This window comes from Rattus rattus, chromosome 12 (genome assembly GCF_011064425.1).
Source record: "Rattus rattus isolate New Zealand chromosome 12, Rrattus_CSIRO_v1, whole genome shotgun sequence".
Taxonomy (NCBI): domain Eukaryota; kingdom Metazoa; phylum Chordata; class Mammalia; order Rodentia; family Muridae; genus Rattus; species Rattus rattus.
Window position 1 is genome coordinate 37,704,431 of NC_046165.1, and position 23,129 is coordinate 37,727,559.

At 39.1% G+C, this 23,129-nt stretch overlaps 1 protein-coding gene across 2 annotated transcripts in view; it reads left to right on the forward strand.

Annotated features, from left to right (window-relative positions):
- Positions 1-23,129, forward strand: part of Diaph3 (diaphanous related formin 3) — a 336,634-nt gene that overhangs the window by 250,804 nt on the left and 62,701 nt on the right. For both annotated transcript variants that reach the window (XM_032917289.1, XM_032917288.1), the window contains one exon: positions 11,440-11,569. In XM_032917289.1, the coding sequence (XP_032773180.1) occupies positions 11,440-11,569 (130 nt within the window). The remainder of the gene's footprint in view (positions 1-11,439; positions 11,570-23,129) is intronic.

Here is a 23,129-nt window from a genome sequence, read left to right on the forward strand (position 1 = left end):
ATATGAGGTCAACAGAAAAAAGAAATTCATACAGAAAAATCAACATAACCAAAATTTTGATACCTTAAAAAGAAAGTGATATTAATAAAATTTTAGCCAACCTAGAGAAAGGGTGAAGAAAATAAGTAAGCTTATTTTCTTCCATGTGAACATAAGATGAATTAGCATTATTGAACCCATGGACCTTAAAAGGATAACAAAAGAATTTAATGTATATAATTCCTAACCTCGATGAAATAGACCCATTCTGTAATGGCAATATAAATGTGTCACAACATCAAAGAGTAAAATAAGTCTCAAAGCCTTTATCAAAGTAATATAGTCAATAATTATTAACCATCTACAGGACGAAGAACATGGTTCAGGAAGTTTCAATAGTTTAATTGTAGCAAATATTTAAATTAAAACTCAGGCCAGCAGTCTCTCCTGACTCTCATCTAGTGTAAGCACGGAGAATACTGACTAGTTCTATGAGGCTACTCTGGCTCAACACTGAAAATCAGTGCAACTCATTGTATTCACCAGCTCACGAACCGCGTCACTATGATCTTACACACCAATAGTAGTTGACAAAATGCACTCAGAGTGAAACTTACTAAGTGACCTTCAAAGAGGCCTACCTCAGGATGATAACAGACATCCACAGGAGCCCCACATATCACCATGTATAACAGACAGGAACTGGGTGCTGTGGACAAGCATAAACTGTCCTATGTTCACAGGCAGGGAGTCCCTGTGTTACCACTCCTTTCCAGCTTGTCATACAGGTACAAAATAGTGCTGCGGTCAAAGTCTAGCAAGGTACCTAATGCATACTGTAAAAGCGATTCCATTCTGGGGAGCCATATAAACTCGAATAGCTGACGCAAAACTAAAAGAAAAGCAGCACACTAAAGGTCTGATACTGCCTGACTTCATCTCAGTTTAGTGCTGCTATAATCAAAATATTTTGATTAGTATTAAATATGGCAAAATAAAATACAATGTACAGAGTTGCACAGAAACATACAGAAATAACAATCAAAGGAGGAGTAAAAGCCACCTCGAGTATCTAAATATTTCCATGCTAGAAAAAAAAAAGATACTGCCCTCAGCTCTCTCACAAATTCAACTCAAAATTTATAATACAATGAAAATTGAACCATTTAATATAGAATAATAAGCAAATCTCTGTGGCTTTGGGCTTAGCAAGAACCTTTGCTGTATAACAGTAAAAACGTTTTTACAATATAACATTTTGAAGATGTAAAGTTAATTAAAATTTGTTTGTGATAAACATTTAATAGAATTAAAATGTAAGCCACAAATATATACAAAGAACCCAAGAAATTAGACTCCAGAGAATCAAATATCCCTAATAAAAATGGGTGAGAGTGCTAAACCAAAAATTCTCAATAGAGAAATCCTGACAGGCTGTCAGCCACCTAAGAAATGTGCACCCAATCAATGACCAGAAGGTGCTGACCCATCTAGTTAAATTGGGAAAAGCTAGAGGAAGCTAAAGACAAAGGCAATCCTGTGGGAGGATCAGTAGTCGCAAAGAACCTGGACCCCTGAGATCTCTCAGACACTGGATCACCAAGAAGGCAGCATACACCAGCTGAGAGAAGGCCTTCAACACACATACAGCAGAGGACTCCTGGTCTGGGTTCATTCATAGAAAATACACCTAACCCTCAGGAGACTGGAGAGGCCAGGAAGATTAGAGGTCGGGTGGGGTGGATAGAGTGGGGATATTCATGTGGAGATGGGTGGGGGACAGAAGAGGGAGTTGGGGAGGAGGTTTGGGATGTGGAACCCTCTAGGGTTGTACCTGAGGTGAATAAAATCTGGAGTATAATAATGAATAAAAAATAAATTAATTAATTAAAAAAGGAAAAAATGTAAGCCACAGTCTATAAGAAAATCTTTGGGGGAGGATGAAGAGTTTTATTTTCTAAAGATTCGTTTATTTTATTTATATGAGTACACATTGTAGCTGTCTTTAGACACACCAGAAGAGGGCATCAGATCCCATTACAGATGGTTGTGAGCCACTATGTTGGTTGCTGGGATTTGAACTCTGGACTTCTGAAAGAGCAGTCAGTGCTCTTAAGCACTAAGCCATCTTTCTAGCCCAAGAATTTAAAATCGTAGCAATGGGAACAACTCAGTTAAGGTATGACCCAATGATATAAATAGATCATATGTCATAGACCATGTACAGCCACCAAATAAGTAATTGAAATGGTACTGAAGTTGTTGAAATGTGACATTCTGGCATATTCATATTTTAGTCAAAAACAAAACTAAATTAGTTATGAAAGGACAACTTAGACCTCTGTGTTGTCTCTTAAAAATCAGAAGAATTTCTCACATGAACATTGACCTACTTACAACAAAGATTCTAGGCCATCTTCTTCAAGGGTGTGAGGGAGAAACATTTCTCCACAGCCCTTGTTAATAGCTAGTGTTTGGAACCTGCCCTCATCATTGGCCTGTTTCTTTGCAACCCACTGCAGATGTAAGGACATCTCTCTTCACTTGGGGTAGGGCACCGGCAGCACACCGAAGACACAGTTGTACCCCAGGTAGCCGCAGAGTGGGGGGTGTGATTGGATTAGTTAGGCAGCAGCACCATTCAAAAGCCCCCCGGCCTAGAACTGGGGTGATGTCTCATGAAAGCCACATCCCTGGAATTCTTTGCACAACTTGTTGGCAGTTTTGTAGAGGGCTTTAGTTGGGTCATCATCCCTTCCTCCTTTCACTTCCTCCCCCGCTTCTTCTCCTCTCTAATCCCCTCTTTCCCTTCTCACCCCCATTTATTCTCCTCAGCTCTGGTCCCTTCCTCCATCCTCCCTCCTTTCCATCCTAAGTCTTCTAAGTTGCTAGTGCTTAGCCTTGTGAGCTTCCCAGGCTTCCCAGAGACACTGTTTCAGTCCATTGGAAACAAATAGAGGCTGCATATAAATAACTGCCCTTACCTTCTTGAATTCCCTATGAGAACGTGGGCCATGTGATGTCTATGTATTTTCCTATTTGTATGTCTTATGCTAAATTAATTGTCAGAATTACATGGGACCTGAAGAAAATAGAAGTAGAGTTTTTCTGCCACCCTCTTGTGCCAAATAACATGTCACTAAACCTGTCAATTAGAATTACAAGATACTGCTGTGTACCTACTATAATGGCTAAAACCAAAGAATTGTAACACCGGATACTGGGGAGGAAACCTCAGGCATTGCTAGTGGAAGTCAAAAGTGGTATACTCACTTTGGAAAACTGTTATATACATATGTGTCAGTACATGCACACACACACACACACACACACACACACACGGAGGAAGGGGTGATGACCCACCTAAACCCTTGAACAAAATTGCCAGCAAGTTGTACGCACATGCGTGTGTGCATGCGTGCACGTGTGCTTGCATGCATGTGTATTTTTTTCCCCCGAGACATTAGTTTCTGTGTAGTCCTGCCTGTTCTGGAAACCCCTCTGTAGACCAGGTTGGCCTTGAACTCAGAAATCACTCTGCCTCTGCCTTTCATAGGTCTTGTATTAAACATGTGCTTTACCTCTGCACAGGTCTATATAATATATTTTACAAATTAGTAATCACAGTCCTAAGTATTTACCCACAGAATTTGAAATCACGTCCACACCAAAGCCTATATGCAAATGTGTACAGAGTCTTGTTTATGATTCCCAAACACGGCAGGAAACAAGCTGTTCTTGAGTAGGTGAGTGGCTTGACTAACAGGTCTCGTACTGTTCAATGTTGTGCAGCATTATACATATATGCATTCATACATACATACATACATGTTATTTCTTAAGTCATAATTAGCATTAAATGAAAGAAACCAGTCTTAGAAGTCCTTGTGCTCTGTGCTTCTAAGTGTGTAGCATCCTGTAAAAATAAAGTTACATGAACAGGAGAAAGGAATGGTTATGGGGTTTCTAAGGACAGGGAAGAAGGACAGGATGAACAGAGGATAGCATATTTTTAAATTTAAAAAACTATTACCGGGTTGGGGATTTAGCTCAGTGGTAGAGCGCTTGCCTAGCAAGCGCAAGGCCCTGGGTTCGGTCTCCAGCTCTGAAAAAAAAAAAAAAAAAAAAAAAAAAACTATTACCAAAAAAAATAAACTATTACTTTTTTAAAGATATTGTATTAATAGTTATAAAATACTGTTTATGAAAATGCATCATTACAGAACTAAATGTGTGTGCCTAAAATAAGTAATTTCCCAGTTAACTAGAGATATAAATGTTGGCACATCATTTATAATAGTGTACCATATTTATGGGAAGTGCTGAGAGAATCCATGAGTCAGGGGTGTGGGGAATTTATTTTTTAAATTGAAAACTTATCTGTTAATGTAAACCTTGAAACTGATTTTAATTTAAAATTAAGTTCTTTATTCCATTTATTATTGATGATTTTGATTATTTTGTAAGCATTTAATTTAATACAGTTAGAATAAAAGATGGATACTTTTAAACAGTTTTAAGATGTAGTTTTGTTTAGACAATATTAGACTCCAGTACATTTTTTAACTGCTTTAAACTACCCGTAAGGATACTTTCACAATTCATATTGGAGAATTCATGTTTAACAAAAAAACGGCATCAACACAGTAATTCATATATCTATATAATACAACATTATATCAGAAAATAGTTACTGTTATATAATACTATAGCTCACCACTGAACTTGTTCCGGTGTTGGAGTTTTTGAAGTTCTGGAGGAATGTGGTAACTGTCTTTCCTCAGTCTTCTTCACATGGAATTCATTTTTCATGAGGCTATTTCATCCATCCCCAACAAACTTTATTTCAGAGAGGACAAGAAGCAAAATAGGAAATTAAAATAAGATCCTATATGTCTGCTTTAAAATTGCGACTATCTTTTCCTCCCACACAGATGACTGAATTGTATTATCAGACTGTCTGTTAGAAAACCATAAACACTAGTTTATTTAATGGCATGTGAACACGGGGCTTTGTAGTAGCTGTTGTTGTTTTTCATTTGGAAATAAAACAGCTGAACTAAGAGCATACTTGTGTAGCTAGAAATGACCTAGGCCAGGGTGTCTGCTTACAGAGCTCTAAGTGCTAGAATTAAAGGGACATAGGACCTTTCAGCTTTTTCTGATGTTCTTTTGTTGTTTTGCTGTTGTTTCCATCCACTGCGTTTTAAAGCATGTTGTTAGAACCACCATATTTTACAGTGGCTGAGAGTCAAACACACGCATATGCTCCAGTCATGCTCTCTAGGTAGAAGGAATGATTTGCATAAGACACTCAGTCGCTCTGAGTTTGTTTTGTCCCATTAATAATGGCCAGAATACTGACTCCCTTCACACATGCTGGCGGACGCTTGCTACCCAGGACTGATTAAGTGCTGTATGGTTTGGCTGGTTCATGCCTCAGAATAATTGACAAATATTAATTCATGCTATTGTCCCCTACATTAATACTGTGTTCTTCTAGATCATATATTGTATCATTCCAAGGTTAGGACTTGGGTTGTGCTTTAAGCATTCACCAAGGTCTGGACACTACAGTCTTGATGGCCATTTACGTATTAGCAGTATTATGGCCAGAGGAGTTGTTGGTGTAACATTCTTAATACATTTTATTCAGTGCATAAGCGGCTATAGGGTTTTTTTTTTTTTTTTTTTTTTTGTTAATTAAGATCTTTAAGAAAATATGTGGTTTGGATCTTACAACTTCCCCCCACCCCCGTCACTAAAACAATAGAATATTCTTTAAATGTCATCCAAATTTGTGTTGAGTACCTTTAAAATGTTCCAAAACCTTGCCTTGGCACTGCAAGGGAGTTCTACTTCAGATTGACAAGCAGGCCATGATTTATTATGGGGCCTGCTTTTAACATTATTTTCTCTGGAATGAACAGAGTGGTTAGAGAAACTCCATCCATCTTTTTGTTTATTTGACATTTATGCCGCATTTAATGTATGTTAAAGAAACAATCCATGAATAAGGAATTCTGTTTAACAGTGATGATTATTATCTGTCAGAGAAGTCTCTTGACAATCATACAGAAGGAAATCCTGTCAAGAAATGTCTGTTAAGATTTAAATAAGCTATTTTAATATGAACAAGATTCCAAATGAAATTTCATTTTCTTTCCAAGAAATAGCATTACAGAGTGTGCTTAAGTTATTTTTTGTTTCAACAAAATTAGCACTGTCTCTCGAATTTCTTTTTACTTGTAACTCAATCACTGATTACAAAGTGGTTACTAAAAACAGAATGTATCATTTGTTAATGTTTGTCAAAAATTTAAAATTCCGAGCAGTAGTAGATAAGATCTTTCTAAATGTGCTTTGTTATGCTTCTGTGTTTTCTTTGAAGCTTCACTTTACATTTTGTGCCTTGAGGTGATTAGTGAGAGAGAGCAGTCACTTAGGCAAGACCTGGGATGTCCAACAGGTGCCTCTTAGCACCTTATTCATTTACTAAGTTAGTTTCAAATCAGTCTGGAAGTGTTTAGTGATTATTTTGTTATAAGTCATAAAATTACTAAGTAATAGTTGAGAGGAGATGATTGGCTTGGGCTTTTTCTTAGTATTCAATGGCCATCCTGTCTGATACTAGATTTCTCCCACTCTGTGGCTTGCTGATCACTTGATTTTGATATACTGACCTATGAAAACATTGCCTTCCTTTGGTGTGTTAGCATTACATTGCCCCAAAGCAAGCAATGTTTCACATAAACACTTGGCATTTATTCTACTGTATTTTGTATCCTAGAACCTGAAATCTTTATTTTCACCAATCATGGATAAACCTTGAGATTGGTCCAGTGGGTTATAGTTTTATCATAGATTTCTTAAAATATTAATTCTAGTGGTTACTGGATGATTAGCTATGTCATAAGAATTTGTGGAAAACTTTATTAAGCCCCTGCAAATTATAGAGGTGAATGACCTGTCTCCTAGTCAGGTTCCACACTGGATTTCAATCAGTTTCTCATGAAAGAAATACAGTCTGGAAGGACAGAGGTAGCAGTGGGTGACTCAGAGTCCGCAGGAGGGACAATATACCCAAGTAGTCACTGGCTACACTGAGCGAGGATGGAGTGTAGGGACAAACCAACTTTCTAAATTGGATTATGTTTTTATGCAACACACAAATAAATGAAAGTTTGCTGAGTTTGAGCTCTCTACAACTTCTAAAAATGATAGTGTGAATGGAACAGAGTTATAAAGACGGTTATATATCAGATTAAGGTTTGTGGGTTATGTCTAAACACAAAGTACTGGAAATTTTCAACTGACCCATCTGTGTAGAATCGAATTTTAAACAGAGAATTTCTTTTCTTTCCTTATTTGTATCCTACTTGTTTGGATTAGATTTTGCTAATTCCACTATGAAACCATTCTCATGTCTGCTTGCTGAGTTTGGAAAGTGAACTTAAAGTTTCTTTTTAAGTATTTGGCTCCATTGTATAATGTTTCCTATGTGTAAACTGAGGTCCAATAATGTACCCTGGGCTACTAACTTATTAAGGGCATGCCTCCCATTAGAGGGTCATCCATATGTGTGAGTGGCATTTGTACCATAATGGAGCCTTTAAAAAGGATTATTGAAACACTCTTTGGAATGTTATAAAGTGTTTGTGCTTCTCTCTCTCTCTCTCTCTCTCTCTCTCTCTCTCTCTCTCTCTCTCTCTCTCTCTCTCTCTCCCTCTCTCTCTCTCAGAACTTTATTAGGTGGAGTCTGAGTGAGAGAAAACCTTGAAGCAGTTGCCCACCTGGCTCAGGACAGCTGGGGTAGAGGAGCCTGTGTTTAGAGACAGGCTTTCCCTGAGATGGGAGCCGATCCTTGATTTCTCTATAAGGGAGCTGACTGGCCAAATATTGCTGAGACCTAGTTCAGATTTTTTTTTTAATGGTTGATCAGAAAAGACAAGTCCTAGAGAAGGGCCAGACCCAAAGCAGAAGCCCCTGCTGTGTGCAAGTATGAAGTAATTACACAGGGAAACACACAATAGTTCACAGGGAGTGAGCTTAGTCCTGATTCTTCATTGGTACTGACCTAGCCCCAAACCACCAGTTCTTCAGTGGCACATCCATCAGCCCACTGAGCTGGGGCCACATGGAAGGTGGTGGGGCCTACTTGACTATAGTAAGGGTGTCTGGACCAGGAGAACACACTTGGATGCTACCCGTAGCCATGGCCAAGCTCCTCCAGGCTTCTATCAAATACATCACATACAATAGTGGGGCTGGGAGCCAGGCTTCCCATAGAGGCTCAGCTGACAGAGCAATGTCTCAGAATTCTAGGAAGGCCACCAAGCTCCTAGAAATGTGCTCCATGTGTTCTCTCCTGCCCAGATATACCCTATCCAAGAGCCCAGCCTCTCCTTTTCAGGGTCTAGTTTCTCCAGTTTCGAGAGTTGCCTTAGGTGGCTTTGGAGGCTTGAGACTTTGGGCTGCAGGGAGCTGGGCCGGCTGCTCTGACCAGAGTCACTGGGGGCATCCTGTGGTAGATGGTGCTGCAGCGGCTGGGAGTGGGGCTGCCAGTGGGCCAGCATGATGTGCAGGAACAGGGCAATTATGTAGCCAGGGGCCGCTCCAGGAGCTAGGAGCCCACTGGAGCCCAAGGCAGAGGGCAGGCTGAAAAGTAGAGGGGGGTGTGTGTGTGTGTGTGTGTGTGTGTGTGTGTGTGCGCGTGCGCGTGCGCGCGCGCGTGTGCGCTCATCCTATAAATATACTAAGCAAGGATTCTACCATTGAAGTACATTCTCAGCCCAGGAGCTCCCCTTTGAGCTCCTTATTCAACAGTCCAGGGTATTATTTGAGACTTTCATATGTGCATTCATGCGAGGCTGTCAGATGACTTGCCCAGGCTTTCCAGTCCATTTTCCTTTATTTTTGATGACACGGAAGCTGTGATTTCCACTGCCCAGTAATGACTTCTGCTGGGTATTTTTGTTTGTTTTATATTTATTTATTTTATTAAATTTTTTTTTTTTTACAATTCAATCACAGCCTCCCTGCCCTCCCCCCACATACCACATACACTACACACACCGGTTTTGTCAGGTCCTTCCCACCTGTGACCCAACTCAGTTCTGTCTTGTTAGATAACAAATAGCCACATGCACACACACACACACACACACACACACACACACACACACACACACACACTAAAAACCATAAGGAAAAAGGAAGACATCCACGAAACACACACATTCATACTCACACTCACACACTGACTCAGTCTAAAGTGGGAAATTGTTGGAAAGTAAGCAGAATGGCCCTGCACCCATACACTAAAATCTCCAGCTCCGTCTTCCATTCTGACATGAGAGGACTGGTTTGTTTGTTGGCTGTGTTCTTTACGTATGTATGTATTATGTTGAGGACTCTGGTGGTAGAGACTTCTGCCAGGACATCTTTTATCACAATCCATACCATTCTCCCTGTCAACCCTTCAGAGATCCAACTTAATATAACCACGTGTCCTTCCTTCCTGATCGCATTCCTTGTTCCAGTCAGGCACACGTTGGTCAATCCCTGTCAGCTCAGGCCTGTGCCTCTTTTTGGTTTGTACTTTCTCAAATTTCCTCCCAATCTGTATACCAGTTTGTTCACTCATTAATTCTGGAAACAAGGAACCACAATTTTCCCCAGACAGGTGCTTTATTACAAGGTCTGACAGCATTCTCCCAGGGATAATGGCATCCCTGAAAAGGTCAGAGTTAAGCCTTAGGGAGGACAAGCTCATTTACTTCATTGTTTCATATGTTTAATATGTATCATATTATAAACATATTATCTGGTATATGTTCTATATAGAGAGAGTAGGAGAACATACATATGTATACGGGCTAACTATTTTAAAACTTCTCAGTGTTAATAGGAACATAAAGCCAGGATATTCCTGACAGAAAGCGAGCTGATGCAGACGCACGTCTGTGTAAACGCTCACCATTTCAGGATATTGCCCTTTGCCTAGTACTTTTGTAACCTTCTAGCTTTTATTTATTTTACTCAAAACTAAAATGTTTTCTTCTCTATCTAGCCCTCTATCTATCCATTTACTCCTGTGCTGTCTCCTTGAGCAGTGCCGTCTGAGTCCCAGGCCCTCACTGTCCAACACCTCCATTCTAGGTCCACCCTCAGTGCAGGCTGTCAGGTTTTCCTTCCTGGGTTAGTGCCACTTCCCTTACAGTTGGCCTCCATTCTTCTCATGTCCTTTACTCTACTTTACCCACTCTCCACTGCAAGGATGTTTTTAAATGTGTGTGTGCGTGTGACCATCTCTCATCACGTTCAATAACGTCTATTGCTTATGGAAAAGTTACTTCCATTATATGGTACAGTTTTTGGTTATTTTCTGCAATTTTCAGATTTATACCTCCCATTGACCTTATTTATCCCCCCAATATATATACATTTTTAGTTTAGTTTGCAGTTACTCAATCTACTCAAGCTTTTTTCTTATTTATAGCCTTGTACCTATCAGCTTTGTACTGCTATATGATCGGTGACAGCCTTTTAAAAGGGGTTTTCCCTCACAGAGCTGAAGGTTCTAGGGCATGCTTTCTGCCGAGGCTCTGATCATCTTAAAAGTCTTCTTTGCGATGTTGCATCATGACAGATGTTAATTATAGGGAATATGTGGGCACAGTTCTCGTGTCACAGGAAACAGAGCTAGGATGTGCTCTGTTTCATCCCATCCATTTGTAAGAACTAAGGGGTCAGAGGAGAAATCCCTGAGAACTTCTCAAAATGCCAGACTGATACAGATTCCACCTCCCAGTATCACAACCTAAGGCCAAGCTTCCAGCAAGGCAACCCTTGGGGGCCAGGTAGGTCTATCTCTAGGAAGTATTTTACAAATGCGTTCTGTCTCCCTGTGCTTGAGGATCTTCTCCCTAATCCTCCCCCCCAATTCTATCCAGCTTCCTGATTTCAGTGGTTCCTCAGATATCATAGCCTCCTAGATATTCTTTGTGAATGTTTTTACTATAGTGTCTGTCACAACAGGCCGAGTATCCTGTTTTTCTTTTCAAAAAGTGAAATGACTACTTGAGGAAACAGTATTTTGTCCTTCTACCTTCTGCAAACTACAGTGTGGGACAGGTAGACTGTGACTATGTACCAAGCAACAAATGCATGAACTGCCCAGCTTGTTTTCGGGTCTGCTGTTGTATTGGTATATAGGTTATTCTACTTGCCTAAGCACTTCATTCCCCCCACAAAATTGCATAGTACAATGCTTTTGAGTCATTTCTCCTGTATTACAAATGTTACTTTTAAACCAATATCAAATAATAAGTACTAAGACATTCAGATATTTTCACAGTGGACCAGGTGTTCAAGCTAACTTCTGATCCACAGTGTAGGGGTTACCTGAATCAGGAGATTATTAACATATGTTGTGTTTCCCCCCTCTCATTCACTTAGCTGAAGGACACAAAATCGGCAGACCAGAAAACAACACTCCTCCATTTCCTGGTAGACGTCTGTGAAGAAAAGCATCCAGACATCCTTCCCTTCGTGGACGATTTGGCACATTTAGACAAAGCTAGTCGAGGTTTGTGGTTTTATTTATAAATATCTGTGTCAGTGTTTTGATCTTTTATTCTCAGAGACAGAAAATAATGCTTATTATTTGTACATATTGTCTACTTTGTTAAAATGATTTCATATGGAATGTGACTATTTGAAAAGAAATCTTAGGCTATTTTATGAGTAGGCGTGTTTATCATTAGGAGTATGAATTTCTCAGTTTGACAGTGAGTATACACTGAGAGACAGTTGTTATAAGAACATTGTTTTGTAGATGAGCCTTCATGGGCTCCAGCTCACCCCAATCTCTCCTGCTTAGTTTCCTCAACTGGATGTAGTTTGGCAGGGCTTCCTAATCCCATGTCATTTACAAGAACCAAGTGGCATTATGAGCACTGTTGTACGACAAAATGTGTATCTTCCTTTTGTCCAAGTTTCAAATCTTATCGAAGGAATGGAGCTTTCTTTTGTGACCCTACTAGATATAAATTCATCGTTCCTTATATATAAATTACCAACTTGGCTTCAGACCCTGCTGTGCTCTTAAACAAAGTTGTCAAGAGTTCAGAGAGATCCTTTTGCTGACACTTTGTTTTAACCTGTTTTAAATTTCAAAATTGGGCCATCTTAAATGTGCAATTTTCAGTTATATTCAACATGAATATTTTTAAATCCAAAGAACTACTTGGCTCCCAATAACCAATGAATAGACATGTTTTAGATAAGACATTTACAATTTTGTTATAGCTGTGGTTTTTGGATTGACCAATAGTGATAGTAATATGAAACCACTGTTTTGGTGAGCTCTTTACTTCTTTCTCATATTGGAATTTGAGAACCTAAAGAAGGATAATTCTTCCTAAATATGTTTATTAGTCCCTGCGTGTTAATAGGTTCTTTTGCTGTAAAGTGGCAGTTTTAGTGGTTTATATACTAAGAGAAATGTGATTGGATAAGATGTTCTTCATAATTTTACCTAAGAAGTAAATTTCTTTGAAGGGTGTATTCTGTATGGCCTTGGTAAGCAGTTAGCATGGGTTCCTGATTGCAGCATTAGGCCTTATACTACTCATTAGCAATGACACTACATTACTTTCCTTGTCCCTGTGCCACTTTAAATGACCTTGGCATAAGAAAATATCCATACAGGACAGGTAAGTAAATAGGTAGACATGTAGTCAATGGTATCTACGTTTATGTGTCTAAATATAATTGAGAACAGGTAAGGGCTCCTATTATTTTTTAGGACATTGTAATATGAGTAAGAGACTTGGAAATGAATGGAAGAAACATTACAATAAGCTTAGTAATATACAAAGTGTTCTTAAAGTACTAAGACAAAGAAAATGAGTTTCATGAGATTTTTGAACTTTTGGAATACATGAATAAATGTCATGATAGGTAAAATTGAAATTCTGATGTCCTTGATGAATATTGAATTTAAATAACATAGTACTGTATAGATGTGGCCCAAAAACCCTTGAGATGCAGAAGGGTTCTTTACCGAGAGCAAAGATGATTGTGTAGTTAGGAAGAATCAATGCTCATCCTTTAGACAGTGACTTGGAATTTCTTCCCAGTCCCCAGTCCCTTACTTATTCACTCATTTGTATGCAGCATGTCCTCAAGCATTGGGTTCCCTTATCCCTGCATTCACAGTGCAGACATGTCAAGATTCAAATAACATAGAAATGTTTCCGCCTCGTTGTTTCATGATTGTTGTTAAATGCTTCTAGGGGGATGAGGAAATAGAAGTGGGGTCTTCCCCTGTAACCCGGACTGACTTTGAAGATACTCTGATACCCAGCCTGGCCTTGACCTTGAAGCAGATTTGCTGCTTTAGCTTCCAGAATGCTAGGACTACAAATAGGAACTACAATGCCTGATTTTCTTTTTCTTTTTAAAACTTTTCAGCATGTTTTTCTAGCACATTTTTGGGTGTAAATTAAATTTTAGAATACTAACTTAATTTGGACTCATTGGATTATGCTTTTAATTCTGTATAAATATTCTGGCATTGTGTTCTTTTAAGAATTATTTAGCTTGCATAAAGACTTGCAGAGTTACAAGTTAGTAATTTGCTTCTTCTGTTTGTTTTCCTTCTCACTGTTCCAGGGGGCTTTCAGGGGCCTTGGGGCGTTTGGTTTCCATCTGTTATAGGGAAGGCATGCATGTGTAGGGGTCAGCAGATACTGCTAATATGTTTCACTGGGAGCAGCAAACTTCATATTTGGAATAATGGTTTTTAATAGTGTAGATGATTGTTAAGCGTAATTTTCTTTTCATTATAGGATCCAATTAATGAAGGAAATATTAGAGGAGTGAATGCAATGTTTTAGATTAAGTAAGTCTGTGTTTGCTTTGGAGAATTGAGTGTTTTACACATCATCATTTAAAGTTTCCACTTTTGAAACATCCTCAGCGAGCCATCACATGAATTAAAAAGTACCTTTGTTTTTGAGCCATAACAAATCCTGGTCATTAGGTACTCGTAGATCAGCAGGGGGAACTTTCATTGCAACTAATGAGCTTACCCGACTGACAATTTTCAAAAATCTACTTCATTAGGATGCTTCTTTCCTAAGAAATAATGGCTTATGGCATTTCTGTTGCGTTTCACTGAAAATATTTTGGTTCATTATTGTATTTCTGTATACCATGGTAATATTTTTGCTTTATGGAATTCTAAGGGTTGAGTAATTTTTCTTGTCTACATAATTAAAATTAATTTAGTCTGTGAAGGTTTTGTTTACAGCTCCTAGAAATCTATAAAATGGGAATAATTATTAATATGTAGGAAGTGACAAAATTTTTTTTGTGTGGGAGCAGATAGGTTAAAATGAGACGAAGGTGAAGCCGGAAAGATGGCTTAGTGGTTACATCCTCCTGGAAGAGAACCCTGGTTTTGTTCCAGCGTCCCATAGCGCAGTTGAACCCCCTGTAACTATAACATCAGTGGATGCCATGCTCTCTTCTGACCTACACAGGCACTTACCCACACTGTCTCACTTAGACTCATGATTAAAGTAATAAGATAACAATTAAACCTATGTTTGAAATAATTTTAACTGTCTCATACAGCGTGCCATTTCACCCCTTGTCATTTCTCTGATTCATACAGTCTCATGCTAGTGGTCATTCGTCTATTCAACAAGGCTATGCTTAGTGATTACTGTATCAGAAATCATGTGGTGTCATTGGTCCAATGTATTTGTTCTCTGTCTTCTTGGAGTTTAGCCAATTAACACTCCTCTGGCATGTATCCCAACGGTCTTCTCCCTCACCTTTTTCGCCTCTTTTTTTGTGATCTCTACATATACATTGAGCTCTTGTCTCTCTTTTCTCACTCCAGCTTTTCCTAGGTTGTCTTTCCCATCCCCAAAGACTTAAAAGCCATCATTTGTAATAATGTACTAATTTACTTTGCGGACTTCTCATCTCTCCTCCACACATGTGCCTGCCACAACTTCTGCTCTTTTCTTCTGCTTCTCAACCGGCGTGAGGATCATTGTTGGCCACAATAAGAAACTACACTTTTATTGCCTCCTGTCAACTTATTTGCTTGAGAAAACGTATTCATCTTTCGTCCTATTTGTGGTTCTCTGTGAGGCCTTCAGTAACTCAGTGCAGACCACCTATTCGATGCTGCTTATCGAGTCTGTTCTAGGGGAAAGTTGAGGCCTGCGTGCTGTCTAGATTCCCCTTCATTAGTGACCTTCAAGAAGATGGCATGCTGCCTTTGGTGGTCATTTTGGAGCTTGTTGGAACCTCATAGAAATATGTCAGTATTTGACGTTTTCCCTTAAGGATAAATTCAGAGTCCTTAGAATCCTTACACCACTATTTTAAAATTCCTCTGGATCAGGACAGTTCTTGGAGGTGTTGGGAATGGAATTTGCTCTTAGAAGTCTATTGTAAGAAGTGACTTTCTGTAGATTGTCAAGTGGGTTCACCAAAACCCACTTCTAATTTTTTCTGTGTGTATTCTTACTACTTAAAAGGATTCCTTGATGTGTCATCTTCTTTCTGCTCCTCAGTCTATCAGTATGCTTCTAACGAGTAATTCTTTTATCTGACCCAAATAATTGCCTGCTAAATTTATTTCCTACTCTCTAGTTCCTCATGAATTTCCAGCATTTTTTGATGAATAGCTTACTAAATACCAAATGTTTATCTTTCATTCACCTACTGTGAGCACTTAGAACACTAAATTTCCAGGTGGCTGCCACCTGGAAACTGCATCCTGCCTGAAATGTTCACATTCATCTTCTGTAGCCGGCACACAGGTTTTCTAAAGACTGCCATGGACTCTCAGCTGTTGCCTCCTCTAAATGACAAATGTTATCAGAAGGCACGGAAACGTTTATGATATTTGGTATTAATAATTTGTTCAGTGTCATTTTCTATTCCCCCCACCCTCCGCCCCAGGGCAGAGTTACCAACATAGCTAACACTGTGTTCACTGAAAATAGTAAGTTTTGGATTTGATTTATAGACTGGAATTTTTATATTTTAAGTGAGATAAATAATTAAATCGATGTTTCATATTGTATGATATTAGAATTTAATGAAATCCACTGTGCATTTCTGTCTACTTGAGCTTACTTGATAAGATACTCTGTTAATTTATGATGTACATATGGAAGAATGACCTAATCATAGAAAGTGGTGATAGAAGAGAATGGCTTCATGGCATTGTCAGGGAAGAGGCAGGAAACCTACTTCTGCTTTAGAGCCTGAATGGTGCTTTTCATAGTCTCATACGTCACCTCTCCTCTGCTAGTTTTGAACCTGAGTGTGTTTATGGCTGTGATTTCTCTGTTTCAAATGAAAACATTGTCCTGCACTGTACCCACCTGCTGTCCCCATAGGAAGAGGGAATCCTAGGTTATGAGCCTCCCCTCAGCTGTCTGCACAGGTGGACTCTATGATGACATAAGAAGGTGATCCTCTGCAAGCTGAGGTGAGGGGCTTCAGAGAAAGCAAGACTGACACCACCAGAGCCGTGAGACAGAAAGTTAGCATTAAGCCATCTAGTGTTTTGTTTATGACAGTGGCTCTACCCAATGAAGATTATTTTTTCTTCTTTGTTTGGAGACTTTTACCTATAGAATAGCATACATTGTTTATTTTTATCTTATCAGATTGCATGTCAAAGCAGTTATAAATGCAATATACAAAGCTCTAGTGAATAATTTATAGATGGGAAAGGTCCCTGTACAAACTACTAATTATCACACTTGTAAATAATTACAAATATTCTTGGATTCTTTTTTGAGTAATCATAAATGAATATATATACAATGAAGCATGAAACATTCTTTTTTTTATTTATTTATTCTTTTATTATTTATAAGTACACTATAGCTGTCTTCAGACACACCAGAAGAGGGCATCAGATCTCTATACAGATGGTTGTGAGCCACCATGTGGTTGCTGGGAATTGAACTCAGGACCTCTGGAAGAGCGGTCGGTGCTCTTAACCACTGAGCCATCTCTCCAGCCCAGCATGAAACATTCTTAATACATGTATTTGTGAACACTCACATTTAGTGTTAGAGTTGGGCCAATGGCATCTCTTTGATTTTCCTGTAGGATGTATTCAATTTTGCTGGCATATGCCAAGATCGTTTTTCTGTTTTTCTTTGCCCCACTGTTTTTCTATGTATATTTCTTTCCTATTTATTCCTGCTTTGCATATATAATATTGTGATTTTAATTAAAGAATGTAATTGATGATAGCTGGGAGTAATTTGAGTTACCTAGTGGAAGTAACCAGAGCAGAAACATAGATCATTTTATGTTTTTATTCTCCCATGGAAAGAGTAAAGTGTTTCTGAGCTGATTTCTCTGTATCTACAGTGAATAAAAGCTGTGCTCATAAGGGTAGCCTAGGACTCCCAGTATGTAATGCAGTGTTTAATTTCATGTTATAGTCATCTAATGAATATATTTAAGAAATTAATAAAGCTAGATAAAATAAACGTAAATTTACCTTCAAAATATAATTTACTTAAATAGTGTTGCTTATGCTATCTATGGATCATGGGACATTTTACCATAAATTTTTTTAATTATATGACATTTTACCATAAATTTTTTAAATATATTAAAGTAGCACAGTTTGATCATTCCCAAGGTAATTCCTCGATTTCTGCTCAATATTTACTTTGTATTACATACACTGTGTAATGGTAGGAGCCATATATGTAATTCCTGCCAATTAATTTCAAGGAGAATCAATGTAGCTTTGGCTTCAAATGCTAAAACTGGAGACATGAATATGAGGATGTTAGTGTAATCATTTCATAGCACAAATATAAACTGTTCTGAAAGCAGCTAGCTGGAACACAAGCAGTGTGGCCAAGACCAGGGCTAGGATTAAAGATGCTGCAGTGTGACATTGAAGAACATTGGCGGTGCAGGAACTACTTGGAGCTAAAGATTGCTTTTTGAGATACTGAGCTAGGAACATTTCCTGAACCCACTGCTGCTTGGGTTGATAGATGATGATGAAGAAGAAAACTACATCAGGAAGACCTCTATATCTTTTTGGAGGTTAACAGACTGAAAGTGGCATCAATACAGCATTAATCTTCTCCAGAGACTAACAGTTTACAGTGTGTGCAGATTTTTGGCCAGCAAGAGGTTTGAAGTAGCTTCAAGAGTAGTTCTGTCAGTGTCACCTATGAGCCACAGCTAGGATCAAACAGTGGAACCGTATCTGTAGCGGCAGCCAAGGTCTTGGAGCTCTCTTTAAGCTGCTGGCACTGGTGGTGAGGCTCTATTTACTGCTCCTGGTTTGCAACGTGGGATGGGAAACCACCAACCAGGAAGATGAAAGATGTCAGTATAGGGCAATCAGAAAACAGCTTACCATAGCGAATGTGTATTTTACAAAGAAACGTCAGCTGTGTATGGGACAAGTGTTAATGGCAGTCGCCCATGTCTCTTGGGTGGCAAGGTAACATGCAACCTCCAGGGGCTGAGGAGAAGAGGCCTAGAGCTGATAAATTGCTGCAGGCAGAATTCGAACCTGTTCCTTAGAAGCCCATACATTGTTAGAGAATATGCAAATCTCGAGTCGAATTTTTTATTACTTTCCTTGATCCACCCCGTAACCGATCGCCATAGGTACATACCTATAAATAACAAGTTTATTCTCTCCCATATCCACAAGCTATAAATCCCATTTAAAGGTAGTTGCTGCAGGCCACTTTTCTAGAACAGTCCAAGGGAAAAAACATTGCATGTATTTTCTTGCCTTTTTTGAGTCACGGGCTTGTAGCTAGAAAGTATACACTTTGCCTTTATCCTTTTTGCTGTCTTCTCTTTTGTCTGGGTAGCGTTTCCTCTGCCTGGGATCATCAGTCACTAGGTAACTTGTTAGGAATTATTTTATGTTGAGGTACTCAGTTCTATGTATAAAAGCTCTGTCTCCAATGAGGTCATGTTCTTAGGTTCTGGGATTTTGTGCGTTTTTGCGAATACCTTCCACCAGCTACAGTTGTTCTCATCGACACTGCCATAACTTCATACAGTATGCCCATCACCTCTGGTATCATGAAGCGGTTAAGAGAAATCGCCCTTGTAGTTATATCTGGAGTTCACCAGACTCTGAACTGAACTGGTTTCATTTTTAAGGGTCACTGTTGATAAGCTGGTCAAATTTCCAAATACAAAGTGACTTTAAATTTACTAATTCCTCAGAATTTAAGGGATTGGTTGTTTACAGATATAATAATGTTAGATGGCATAACAAAAATGTCATCAGCTTAGATATTGGAGATGTTGTAATGTGGAGGAAGCCTCTCTTTCAAATCATTACCTTAGAAGCTAAGCAACTGGAGTTCAAAAGCCAGGTTCCTAGAGGTCTGCCCTTCAGTGAGTTAGGATTACTCTAACAACATAACCTGAAATATTCAACCAGAAGGAGCATGACAGTTGATTTCTGCCAGCTGAAATTTAGAAGTGACACTTGAACAACTCCCCCATTTCTGAAGTTTTAGTACTAATTAGGTCTGTCTCCCTACACTTGGGCTTCAGGCAAGGCAGACCCTCCCGGTCATTGTAGTACATTGCTGGGAAAGTGGATCCCTTCGTGGCACTCAGCAGGGAAAGAGGAAAAGGCATAGGGCATGTGTCTTTCAAAGGTAGACCTTAAGCAACCTGCCTCCTCCCTGCAGGCCCTATTTTGTAGTAATTAGTTGATCTGTAAACTGACCAGTAAGTTAATGTGCAGGATTAGTACCCCCTTGATACCAGCAGCTAGGGACCAGTGCTTCACACTTGAGCCTTTGAGTCTTCGGCGCCATTTTCTTTCCTATCCAAAATTAACCTAATTCAGGTAGCTTTCTTGTTTGGTTGGTTTTGAGTCTCAGCATACGTATTTATACAGTGGGGACAGCAGTGTCTAATGGTTATAAAGCTAGTACAGAACCTAATACACACTACTTAATGTCCTAAGTTCATTACACCTGTCGCTTTGTTTCAGTGACAACATCTGGTTCAACACTCATCGACCTGTGCAGGCATTAATATGCAAGTAAGCACAAGTCTGTGTGGATAGTACATTATTATAGTTTGTATGGTCACCACTGTTTCAAGAATTTCCCATTGGGTTTTCAAACTATATTTTTTAGATGTGTGTGTGTGTGTGTATGTGTGTGTGTATATATGTGTGTGTGTGTGTGTGTGTATATATATATGTATGTGTGTGTGGTGTGTGCGTGTGTGTGTGTGTATATGTGTGTGTGTGTGTGTGTGTGTGTGTGCGCGGTGTGAAGTGAGCGTGGTGGGTGTGAATGAAGTTTTATGTAATTGAAAGCAGTCTCCACGCAGCGTTTACACTGCTCCCAAGGGTACAGCTGGGTACATTAGCAGTTGGATAGGCAAGCACTCCTGAATATTACTGGAAGGTAGACTCCCAAAGTACTCTGCTTTAGCTTGAAACTTTTTAAGTTTACATTTTGATTTTGATCCCGAATATCCTTTTCAAAAATGCAGGTCCACCATTAAATAACCTTTAAATTCAGCTGGGCCCCAACAACTCCTCAACCACTCAGAATTAATTGTTTTTGAGAGTTATTTGCAGATTACATTCAAAACGAAATTGTCAACTTAGAGTTATTAAGGTATGTCGTGAATTATGAGTTAATGATAACAGCTACAAACTATAGAAACATTAGAAATTTGTTAACTCGCATTCGTATGTGACTCCAAAGAATTCCTGAGTAACCTTACACATGTACAGAGTAATATATATATGTGTGTGTGTGTGTGTGTGTGTGTGTGTGTATAACCTTGCTCTCTTTACTCAGAAGGGTTCATTCTTATTATGCCTTTAAATTGATCGGTCATAGTGAGTCATGTTTGGCCTATAAATATGTCTATTAATATCAACATAATAGCAGTTTCTTAACAAAGAACTTTTACATTACTATATACTTAATGAAGAAAATAATTAGGGCCTAGCAATTGCTTTTCTTATTTTGAGCTTATAAGAAATAAACTGACTCAAGTAGACACTGAGTAGACAGTGTGCTAGATACTTGTCTCTCAGTAAGGACAAAGCTTTCTAGTGAGCATCTGAAAAAATGGCACTGTAGAATGTGTTTATCATCATTTGACAAAAGCTCTTGTCTCAGCCCATATGGAGTACTGGAGAGCTATGAGCACAGGAGTCTTTGTTGTATGGAATTGTCCATTTTAGGTGTGAGTATATGTGTACTGAACATAAACTACAGAAAGAAGATGGGATATGTACATTACTTGGCTAGCTCTTGGTGAGCCAAGCACTGATATACACGTGTAGCCAAATGTCATTAGGAGTCTTTATTGCTACATGTGTTTAGGTCTTTGTTTGCTTGTTTTTTAAAGAAGAGTAGTCTTCAGTATTACCCATGTCCTTAGACGGTCTAGTCTCAGGTTCTTGGTCACCTAAGCAGTGTCAGATATGGGTTCTATCTCATGGAGTGGACGTTGGGTCAAATCAGATACTGGTTGGGTACTCCTGCAAGCTTTGTGTCACCATTGCACTAGCATAGCTTGCATGCAGCACACCATTACAGACCACTGGATTTACAGCTGGATTGGTGCTTATGTTTCCCCATTGGTGGTATGCAGAGTACCTTCCTGTACCAAAAGGACTAGACATAGAGGTGAAGACACTGTAGGCATCAGCTGCATGTCTTTCTGTGTATGAGCCGTTTGGATATTGTCTGCAGTGATTGGGGCAGTATTGTCCATTTGTAGGGAGCACCCTATAGACTTGGCAACAGTCTGGGTTGTTTGCCAGTTGCCATAGACCCCTTTTGCCAGCCAGTCAATTAGATGTAATGTATTTGGGATATGGGAATCTACCTTTGGTTACAGAAGATGGTCAACTAGAAGTCTCTCGTTATTTTCACATTTCATTTACATCTCCTTCATCTATGTTTATATTTTAGTTCCTACTACATTAGGTCTTCATGCCACCCTTCAAATTGTCCTTAATTTTTGTTCTCTTTTTTTAGCTATTTTATTTATTTAGATTTCATAATGTTGCCCCTCCCCCCGAAATAAATCAATTCTTATCTCACTGGCGAAAGACCATACTGATTTTCATAATGCCTCTACAACTTTACATTCTCACCACAGTGGATAAGTGGGAGAAGTTTGGAGGGGAAGATAGCTCACTTGAGATAGAGACATAGTGGTGGGTGGGCCAGCAGCAGGTGTTACACTACAATGATGGGAAAGACACTGATGGATTGGATTTGGAAGAAAGGAAGGCATGGTGAGAATCCACAGTTAGCCTGCCCACTTCTCTGGGCTGAGTGGCCTACAAGTTCTCAGGGAATGGCTGATGGGGTTGAGGACTTGGATGAAGACATGAGTGGTGGACAATGGTTTGTAGGGAAGATCCGTGCGATTCACTGAAGATGTGGGAAGGGAAGATGGAGGAGGCAGTTTGCTGCAGAGCTGGGAATTAGACTGGGCGATTAAATTTGGAGGAAAGGAGGAAGAATTGCAAATCTGTAGTTAGCCTCTCTGCTTCTCTGGCTAGGCTATTTATGCTCAACACTTCCCCCGTGGGCCACTGAAAGGCGGTATCATCACCCTCCAGTATATGCACAGGAAATTCTTATTTAGCTGGCGGTACTGTTTTGACTCTTGATAGCAGTCATCCCTTCTACGAGCTATTAGATTTAAGTTTTGCCTTGTTTTTTAATATCTGTGGATATAAAAGATTTTTAAGTTCTTACATTTAAACATATATTCTACTAGTTTATCTTGTCCCACAATTACAATTTTCACAAACATCTGTCCTCTCTTTAAAACCCACATCATTCTTTCAGAGAAGACTAATTTGTTCTTCACATACAAGTGAAATTCCACCACAGAAATATATATTCCCTGTTTACTGATGTGGCTTTTAAGATCTCTATTTTGCATCATTCACTCTCCGTGCCCTTCAACAAATAAAAGCATTTTCTCTGGCAATGTGATGTGTAAAAAAACAAGCAAACAAATGAGCACACAAACAACCTAAGCCTATCTTTTAAGCATGTGATATAGCCTAGAATATTAATTGTAATCTTTCT